We start from the raw sequence: 10961 nt of genomic DNA, 5'->3' as shown, positions 1-10961 counted from the left end.
AAACAACCGTGCATGTTAGCATACAAAATGCTCATCGACGAAACTCTTGAAATAAGCTGTTGGGTTCTCTCTTGGAAGAAGGTACAACGTACAATAATGGCGGCGCATGCGCACATCATGCTCCGTCTCTTTCTTTCCGAGAAGGCGTGGCTAATTTCGTTTGTTTGTGGCAAAATGAAATGTCAAAAGTTCCCTGTAGCGACCGTAGAGTTCTCTGCAAGCAGAAGTCGGCGGTTGGATCGATCACATGCGTTTCGTCGCTCGTCGAATTCGGACGTGTTTGTAGTGAGTTTCTTGAACGGATCGCAACATCCGATGCATCACAACATAAGCATTGAGAAAGCTTGTTCCTGCAATTGCCGGCATTACGATATCGAACGAAACCTGTATGGAAACGTTGTACAGTGTGTTTGAAATTTTTACTGCGAGATTGCAAAGATTCAGAGTTTATAAATCCAACCCGACAAAGTGGAAAGCATGATGTTAGGAAAAATGTGCAGAGTCGTGTCGTGACCCAAGTTGAGACTGTGTAGTGTTCCGTTATACCGTGCCACGTGTTGCCGTATGTTTAGCAAACAAATTTGTACAATAGTTTAAGACACCAAGGCTCAAATACAAAGCATAAAAAGTGCTGCGATGTACAGTTGGATAACGAACTGCTAGGGAATATCTTATTTTAACAGTCCAAAAACGACGCAATTGAGCAGAATCGTGAAGTTTTCCGCGGCAAACGAATAGTGCGCTAAAGCGAAAGTCACTAACAAATATGTTGGAGTTTTATCACAATCTCAACATTAACACCGGTCTGCCTTCGACGGCCCAACCGGCCGACACTAATTTAAAGGATAATAGCATGCTCGACAACAGTGAAAGAACAGGTAGGTGTCCAAACCCGACAGTTACAGAAGCGTGAGAATGCATTTGTGCGCATCTCATTAGCAGGACTGAATTACAAACATAGAGGGACTGCTTACAAACAATGCTCAAATCTTATGGTGAAGTTAGTCTTTAAAAAAATGTTTTTTTGATAATTTTTGTTGATCAAAACAACGTTTCGTATGTATGTAAAATAATCGTAAAATTCGGAAAGTTAATTGTGTGATCAAAATCGCGAAACTTTAATACAAGAACATTGTCGAAAAGCATCACTTTTCTTTACATTAATTTCCTTGACAGTTTTATGCCTCATTTTATTCTCTATTCTATTTATTCTTCTTCTATTCCGTATTCCTTATTCTTGTTCTTTTGTATATTTAAAAACATTTGAATCTAGAAAATTGTAGTGTACACCAAATAATTAGCTCCACCATACCATGTACACTACAGTGTATCTTTTGTGTTGATTTTTATGTTAATATCGTCGAAAGGCCCCTACGTTCTAATTTAAATTCCAAGTTGAAAGACTCCAGATAAAGTCCCTTACAGAACATGTTTAAGTGTCTATATAATCGTAAATAAAAATTCATGTTTTAGGCTGTTATATTATCGTTCGTAAATAGACGGTCCAGGATTTTTGAAAGTGTGAACTTGGCACGTGAGAATTATTTTGAAAAAAAATAACGCAATGATTTTGTAAACTGCATGTTGTAAATTCCCTTGATTGACAGACGTTCAGAAATATTAGTTCAGAAGCTATGTCCTGAGATCAGAGCAAAACTTATCTTGCCAACGTAAATGACACGAATTGAAAAGTCGTCTCTATAGAACTGGTGAAAAACGGTCGCTTACGATTCGCTTTAAGATGATCGTCAGCTACCACCGTTCCAGTAGTTTAAATTTGCCCAAAGGAAACTGGAAAACATACAGTACAGATTACTTTTAGCCAAACTTTAACCCGAATATGATTTATTCCACGCGTCGTCTACATCGACCCGACCTCGGAAGGAAACGACACGCAACACACCCGATCGGTTTCGATGGTTGGAAAACATTTGCCCTCGGAAAACAAGCCCATTTCCGGCTCCGTCCAAAGTTAAGCTTGATTTCCCAAAAGTTCACCCGAAAACTCAACCGAGGGGGCGGGAGGTAGCAAATGGGGACGACCATCCTTTGCTGAAAAACTTTGCACTGCCGACCTGTTTTTCTGAACATGTATTTCTCTCACTTCCTCTTTCATCCCCGCATAGGTCGAGATTCGATTCTTGCTACCTCCCAACCTGAAGGAAACATGTCCTCCAGGCGCTGAGTCAAGAGAGCGCATGCGAAAACTCAAACAAATAAACAAAGGCAACACGATGATTGTGCACGGTTGAAACGGTTTAATCAATTCAAAATCCGACTACAAGACGCCATTTTCGAGAGCATCCCCTCGGGTGGCACTTGAGAGGTCCGCAGAAGGTAGCCGTTCGTACTTTTCGCTGGTTTGTTTGTGAGCCGATGGTTTTATCCGGTTTTGTTCGGCATTTCCCTTCAACTTTCTTACAATGAAAATCGCGTGAAGATGAAGAAAAAATAGCGACTATTGAGCTCCACAGTACAGGCTGATTTGGTTAGCTGTTCTACTCCAAGACCTATGCCCTCTCGGTACCAAATCGAGTGGCTATGATGGGAAATTGGGGGTGGATTACAAAATCGCTGGAAAGTCGTTGTTGAATCCCTCACACTACCAAGCTAACGCACGACTAAACATTCGATACCGCTCTACCTACTCTGCTTACTCGACCACTTTACTTAAGCGGCAGACCTTACAGCATACGCTCAATTTTCGCTTCCAATCTTGAAACCCTCAGTGATCGGGGATTTGAAAGTTCAACTTGAAAAACCACAAACCGGATAAGAACGAGCGTCCGGGGCGAAAAGGTTCACTGGGCTGGGTTGTTCAACGCCGGTCCGGAGGTCCTGTCCCGACAAACTTCTCCCTCCAGACGGTAACTGCTCCCACCGGTCTCCGGTCTCCAAGAAAGCCGAAAATCACTTGCACCGTCAAGTGCCCACAAATCGATTTTGCGCTTCGCTGGGTTAAAGCTTTGAGCTGTTAAGTGTCCAACCGAACGCCAGCGAAGCCGCCCAAGGGAAGGCACTGTTCTTTGCTCCAGCATCTTCGGAGCCACTCGAGCTGCGAGAACTCATTGCCCGTGGGGTCAAAATTGGCCGTTTCGCTCGAGAAGTGAATGGTTTTGCCGAGTGAGCATTACTGGAAACCGTGAACCGTTCCATCGGACGAATTAAAGCATCAAACGACCATCGTCGATTCGGATGGCTGCTAAAATTATGGCAAAATTTAATATCATCCTTAGTGTTTTTCTTACTGATTTTTAGTTTTTAAGAACTTCTCAATCTTTAATGTGATAATTTACCAACATATTAAAAGCAACAAATAATCATTTCTTAACGAATCGTCAACGAAAAGTCGATTAAATCTAGCATATAATTTTGATTTTTCGACTAATTTACTATCTTTTCATTTTATTATTCTGCTTTATGCTTCCCGCAAAACAGTCCCAACTTGTTGCAGTTTTTCTAAAGCCCAACAATCGATTTTACATTTACATTTCTCATTTTGTTTTATGATAAGAACAAAACAAGAATAAACATGCAAATATCTGTTAAATTTGCCTTTATTCGCTGATTTCAAGAATTTCTTCCAGCTTTAAGCCCTTTTTTATCTGTTTTGCAATTATTTGTTTAAATTTCTATTATTTCCATATTTTAACTACAGCCAACAGAGTTATTAATCTTTCCACGAGACTCATATGAATCTTTCATTCGAGGTTCGTTTGAACGGATTTGCGAATTTTTTTGGAGATTCGAATATGTAGACAATTGTCAAAGATTCATGCATTTCCAAGTAAACAAGTATCTAGCGTCATCTTTAAAGATTAATGAATCTCTCATTTAAATATCTCATTAATTTGATGCAGAGAGTCATACAGATTCATGAATTATTCAATTCTATCTTAAACGCCATAAGCAAAGACACAAAAAACAAACAATTTGTCGTTTTTCTCCAATTTGTAAATGTATGTCGCGTGGATTTACTTTACTTTGTAGTTTCTGACCAAAAGACATGACTACGGATACACGGTACGGATATCTTAAGATTTGGTTTTCGTGTTAGTCGATAGGCTCGTTTTGTTTTGTTACTTTTCTCTTCCATTGATGTTTTTTTTCGTAATCTATTGTCTTTTCCTATTTAAATACAAATGAATAGTACCAGCGTTTTTAAAACCTTTTTCCCAAAGGTTATATTTTCCATTCAACAATGAATATCCATAATGTTTCAGTACAAAGCAACTCCTGTAATATTGTATTAAGGTTACAACAAAGAGGCAACCAGTATCAATCTAATTTTAGTTATTGTAAGTAAGCATGTGAATTTACGAATAATAAGTATCCTATACTACTACTACTACTGCTTGACTTTTTGAACCAGATTTATCATACCATGACATGTTTGCCCTAAACGATTATCTATTTTCTCTGAATACCTACAGCAAAAAAAAAACAATTACCGGACACGTTATCACTAAAAACAACTACACGGGAATTGGAACATATGATCGTACCGATATCGATTCGATGGCAGGATGGACCAGGAAACGCCGTAGTGGTATGCGCCGCTGCTGCGTCTTCCCCCGGCCGTATGACGTATTCGTTTTTGTCTGATTTATGCACGATGATTTATTGTTGGCATCATCCAGTCAGCAGCCCGCCAGGTTGCCCCAATTTCCATCCCCTTTTGCCGAGGAATACAAATAATGCCGCCCTCCGGCAGCCTACCAAATAAATCGATCGATCCGGAAAGGATGGTGGGCGGAGGGAGAACAAGTTGTTTAACAGCTGATAAGAGAGCGCAATTTCTCGGTGTGTGCTTACCGTGTGCACATGTTTGCATTTCCACCGTCGGCAAATACTGCACGCGGGCGGGCGCAACATCATGTTGGTAAGCAAAGGCTGATGGGGCACGATTGTGGAATTGAAACATTTGAACAACCCCGGTCGAAAAATGTGCCTATTTGCAGGAGATCGTTTTTCCGGATTGATAATGAAATAGTAGAAAGATCCTTGCTATATTTGGTTTAAGCAGATATTATTCAGATTTCCTTTGTTTAAAATATTACATAAATCTTTCAGTCAACCACCTACTTAAAAATGGATTGTTTCGCAGGGGTTACTTATCATTGGTATTCATTTAATGCAACAACTCAAAAAAACTGGATAGTTAATATATAAATAAAGATATAAAATTAATCGGACCAAATTGCAAAGAAGGGAAATTTCGTTAAATCTTGGCATAAACATACAAGATAAAAATTTAACAAAATCTAAGTTTTAATTTAATTATAGGTTGTTCTTGAGGTGGCTCAAAAGCCTCCATTTGTTGGACCTATTTTGCTATATTATGGGAAAAAACATTTCCCCTGTCTAAGCAGATAACAGATTCAGTGTTAGAAAAGCCACATAAATTTGATCATAAATTACAGCTTTATTTCACGGTCCTTCCCTATAACTACCATTGTTGCCATTGCCTAAACATAAAATAGCACTGTTTCGGCAATTTCTAATCCGAACATTCCGCCCTACCGAAACATTCAAATAGACCACAGCATTTAGAATGGTTCATATTTCTAACCATTTCCAGCACATTGGAGTGAAAAATTACGTTGAGCCCATAACTCAGCCAGTTGATAAATGACACCCTCTCTGAACGGTATGGTCATAAATGTGAAAGCCAGCGATTGGAAGGTCCATTGAAGGGAATGGAAGGTTGTACTGGGAGGCTGTAGAATATGCTGTCCGGTTTTGAGAATTGCATTTTTGGCCACTTATTTTCACTGTCCCCTCGGGGGGCTCTGTCGAGCGAAAAGTCATCGAAAGCCAAAAGTGCGAGTTCATGTGCCTATTAAATGCTGTCCCCGTTTTCGAAAAGAAACACATAAACACGATCCCTTCATTCCCTCGTTGCTTGTGGGTTCGCTGTGATGGACACTATTTGTTTATGCACTTGCAAAGCCTGGAATTGTTGCCACTTCGACTGACACACCGTTCCAGTACAAACATACAAAGGGATTTCGTTAGTGGGGCGTGGGATTTGTTGTGGATGCAGTGATGTATGCCACATACATACAAGCTACCCAAATCACTATCAAATGACTTAAACCAATCCAATCACATGTGAAACGAAAGGAATCAAACCAAACGATTAGCAGGAAAGCTATTTGCATTTTTCTGCAGTTTTGTGTTTTAATTGCTTCAATCATTGTACTGCCTTGATGTTTTGTGCAAAACAAAGGCAACATGAAGTCGAAAAGCCAAGGTGTGTTCCTGCGCACATTTTCATACATCATATCCATTCAATACGGCCATTGGGAAAATGTTGCACAACTTATTATTAAAATAATGATCAAATACCAATTGAGGCTTCTACCAAGTTGGAGACGCTGAAACTTACCAAAATAACAACACTCATGTTATATTTAAAAAATATTTTACTGTACCTACGATGTGGACAACAAAACAATTTTGAAAACGTTTATCTCTGAAACTACATTGTTGTATTCTCTTGTTGTTTGGCGTATCCATCAATTTCAATTAATTCTACCTTAAGGCTTGCCCTTTTGCTTTACAAATAGAAAGTTTTTTCGTTCCGAAAAAAGGGAGATGGTTTCATGGTTCAAGGTCATGATTTCGCACACTTTACGTATAATTTTTAAGAATACATAATTGAAAAGCTTTAGTTTGAACAACTGATTATAATAAAAGTGAGGCAACCTCAATACATGTTTATGCAAAGAGTTATCAATTTAATGCTCGTAGTTTGAACAATGCCTGAACAATATCAAATATATCTAAGTTTTTTCTTGTTTAAAAAACTGTGTAGCATTTAATTGTGTTATTTAAAATGACACATAAAATAACTTAAAATGTGATACATAAAATCGGCCTGTTATACATAAAACATATATTATAAAATATTTGCAAATAAGACTTAAAACGCTCGGCCGACATAAGCAGAAATTTCTTTAATTAAAGCTCAAACTTTCCAAACCTTAAATTTTACGGATGGTCGAGTATCACGCACAGTATTATCACTATTATTCGTTCATGCATACACTGCAAAAGTTGCCCATCGAACCTTTCAACCTTGTTCAGCATGATTGAACTGCACACGATTGATGTCAAAGTTTAATCCAATGATTAATCAACGAGCACCTACAAAACATACTCGAATAAGTTCCGCATAAACGGGTCGACAATAACCTCTGTTCTCGGGCGGCCGGAAGTGGTCGTTCGGGCAGGGAAAGTTGGGAAAATCGGTTTCCAAAACGTCGACCAATGAAAGTGGTTGCGTCACTGAAGTGATGGTGTGCAAAAATGCTGGCGTGTGTAAGTACCTAGGCGTAGGCGTAGTTACGGCATAGACATGGCGTCCGGCACGTTTCCGGTGCGCCCGCAGGCCTTGTGCGCCCCTTTTCGTGTTTTCGTGAGGTCTTCGTGACAGGGAATAAGTCCAACCCGCGAACGATGGTGACAACTTGCCCGAAGGGAATTTTTAGAAGCGAGTCAGATAAACCCAGTCAACAAATGCGCAAAACATCAACAAATGATGGCAAAATCGCAGGGTCCATGCATGTTGTTCTTCTTAAAATTGAAAAAAATATTTGACCAAAGTATCCAATATTTGACACTTACAAACCATTTTGGCTGTATTGAATGATATCTTTTAGTGGAGAAGTCAGGTAGTCAACAAAGTAGTAGAGACAACATCCAATCTATACCCTTATTAGAAGTATTTGTTTATTGAGAACGACACGAAATTATGAGTCAACAACATAAAAAGTTTCAGCATATCAATCATAATCAACCGATTCTTTTTTCGTTCTCTATTCCCTTTTTCCTTTAGACATCGTTGGCACGATCAAGAGTGAAAAAACGCAGGAACTGTGCGAAGGATGCGGCCAAAAGATAAAGGATCGCTACTTCATGAAGCTCTCCCCGGACCAGTTCTGGCACGAGCAGTGCCTTCTCTGCTGCATCTGCCGCATCCAGCTCAGCCAGACATGCTACACCAAAAACACCAAGGTCTACTGCAAGGACGACTACTATCGGTAGGTATTGTCTACCGGACGTGATACCATTCGAGTCATACAATCCGGTTCAGGTTTACCCCTATCGGGTAGTTCGATCATCAAAAGCAAGTAAAAATGCCGTGGAATTTATTCTTCATTTTAATTGAAACGTTCCCAAGTGCCATTAAATTCAAGAATACTTGCTGATGGTATTCTTCTCTGAATACAAGTTTAGCAAATGATTGTATATTTTTGTTAGTTTAAAAGACTCTACAAAACATTTATCGTATAAAGCAAATCATTATGACTTCGTAATCAACAATTCCAAAAGGTACGACAAGATATGTGTTTTCATCACTTCTATTCCTCTTACTGGACACAGAAGTCATAACTTTACCTTAAATTTCATGGTATCGTGTTTGAATGCATTCACCCGATTTGATAAGCTTTAATGTGATTTTGTGTTGGCAAAAAAAAGCTAGTTTTAATAATAGCAAAACGATGATTAAAGCCCTTATGAAGCTCTTCAAATTAGGTAAAAGGTACCGAAGGTAATTGTAAAATTTGAATAAAATCCGATGAAATTGAGAGAATTTGAATGTTACAAATATATTGTATGAAATAACATCATGCAAAGTCATCATAAAACTCCTAGGAGTACTGCATGAGTTGGTACACAATCTTATTATCATAAGATTATTCTGAAAAGAATCTGAAAGCTCTAATGAAATAAAAAATTATAGACAATTACATTTGGCACGAAGTAGAGTACGAAAAACGTACGACTAATTGTGGTCTTGACTCTATTTTTTTGACAATAATCTGAATTTAAACACAATAATCTAAAATCCAAACCAAATTTTCCAAGCTCGAAATAGAAATAAAATGATGAATTTGAGAAATTGATTTAAATAACTTTCAGCACTTGTGATACCTACTCTTAAAGTAACATATTTCAAACTAAAAACGAAAAAAAACACCAAACTTCATTTTTGGAGCAATCAAACTCCACAAAAATTCTAACAAGAAAAAAAGAGAAGAAAAATCTTGAACAGAGTAATTATGTTATCCTTATTTTATTGTACTTTTCGTTTGTGTTCGCGCCCCAAAGAACTTTTTTTGTATACTGATATTCCGGCGCACGGATTTAGTGTAAAAGCAACTTGTACTTGTAAAATGTACTTGTTGCTGAAATAGTCACAATCGGTGATTTACAAAAGTAGATAACTCTCGACAAGCAGTCATTGTGTAGGTTGGTGGCCATCCCTCGTGTGCACACCAGGGTGCGAGATTCGTGTCACCATAAGGTGTATCCATTCATTCGCAATCCGGTGGAACCAGTTTTCGGTAAACTTCATAGGCGAAAGGTTCACCTCCCGGGTGGCATCCGGCCTACAGCGAAATCCTCAAAAGCGACCCGTGTATTACAGGTTTCGTTCGACGGGTAGTTTGGAGGAGTAGAAATTCTGGTTGTACCACATAACCGCTGCCACCTAACCACCTAATAGTGGCACAAACTGATGCCAAACCATTGATCTCAACGCCGCCGCTATTTGCTCTTCCCCCTCGTTTCAGGATCTTTGGATTGTCGTCCGTTCACCAGCAGCAGCACCAGTCACCGGGTCACCAGCAGCAGCAGCACCAGCGCGATTGCTACGGTTGCGGGGAACGAATCGCCCCGAGCGAAATGGTGATGCGCGCCAAACACCTCGTGTACCATCTGCATTGCTTCCTGTGCTACACCTGCAATAGGCCACTGCAGAAAGGCGAACCATTTTCACTGCGTGCCGGCAAACTCATCTGCCAGCACGACTTGGAGAAGGATTTCTACGGTTCGGCGGCGGCAGTGGCGGCAGCAGCTGCCATACACCACCACCATGGCGCACCGGGGATCCACCAGCAGCACCATCCGGCGGCCCACCTGTACGGGGCCGACGGGGACGACTACCTGCTTGAGGACGGCCTGCGGACACGGGACGGTCGACGAGGGCCCAAGCGACCGAGAACGATCCTCACTTCCGCCCAGCGACGCCAGTTCAAGGCATCGTTCGATGTGTCACCGAAACCATGCCGGAAGGTTCGCGAGGCACTAGCCAAGGATACGGGCCTCTCGGTACGGGTAGTACAGGTGTGGTTCCAGAATCAACGAGCCAAAATGAAGAAGATCTCGCGCAAGTCCAAAGCGAACGCCAACGGCGGGGACAGCGAGAAGAACCACTCGGACAAAGAGGAAAAGTCAATCAAGCTAGAATCGCCCAGTAGCGACCACAGCCACTATCTGGGTCTGGACAGTTCATATAGTTCTTCCAGCCAGCCGCTAAATCCAAACCTTCCGTACTCGCCAGGTAAGACCGTTGGAAAGTACTGAGATGTTTCTTCAACACGGGCTAACTGTGTCGTTTATTTCAGATTTTCCCGATAACTCAGACGCAAGCCTGTGCAGCTCGGACATTTCGCTAGACGAAAGCTTTGATAACGTCGACGAGGCTACCTCTGATACGATGTCGTTGCAAAACCTAGATCTCCACCCCGGGCTGGGCCCTTCCATTGGGGGTGTAGGAGGTGGTGCCAGCGGTCAGGGAACCAGTACACTTTCTGGTGGCGTGCACAATGGTCAAACGCAGCAACAGCTAGTCAATCACAATAATAACAGCATCGGCTCGATGATGCCAACCGTAGCCGGTAGCATTACGCACATCGATAAACTCTACCTGATGCAGAATTCTTACTTTAATTCCACGCAGATCGAACAGTGAACCCCAGGAGCCCCATTACGTAACAGAACCCCATCCTAGTCAATCGGAAGCGGTCGGCGCAAAGGACGCAAAACGGGAAATTGCCTCAAAAGTTTCAAGTTTGCGCACAGTAAATTGTCTCTCTGAGCTTTTTTTGTTAGTGGGTTTCTGTCTGAGGGGTCATGTCATTTGTTCAAAGAACAGTAATTCCGGAATA

At 40.7% G+C, this 10961-nt stretch overlaps 1 protein-coding gene across 1 annotated transcript; it reads left to right on the top strand.

Moving 5' to 3' along the window:
- Positions 1 to 766: 766 nt before the first annotated feature.
- On the top strand, positions 767 to 10765 carry LOC131293602 (LIM homeobox transcription factor 1-alpha). Its single transcript, XM_058321684.1, has 4 exons — positions 767 to 878; positions 7844 to 8048; positions 9585 to 10354; positions 10419 to 10765. Exons 1-4 carry the CDS (start codon positions 767 to 769, stop codon positions 10763 to 10765), a joined length of 1434 nt encoding a protein of 477 aa, XP_058177667.1.
- Positions 10766 to 10961: the final 196 nt, after the last annotated feature.

Source organism: Anopheles ziemanni, chromosome 2, assembly GCF_943734765.1.
Source record: "Anopheles ziemanni chromosome 2, idAnoZiCoDA_A2_x.2, whole genome shotgun sequence".
In the NCBI taxonomy this organism is placed as follows: domain Eukaryota; kingdom Metazoa; phylum Arthropoda; class Insecta; order Diptera; family Culicidae; genus Anopheles; species Anopheles ziemanni.
This window is presented reverse-complemented; position numbering and strand designations above follow the sequence as displayed.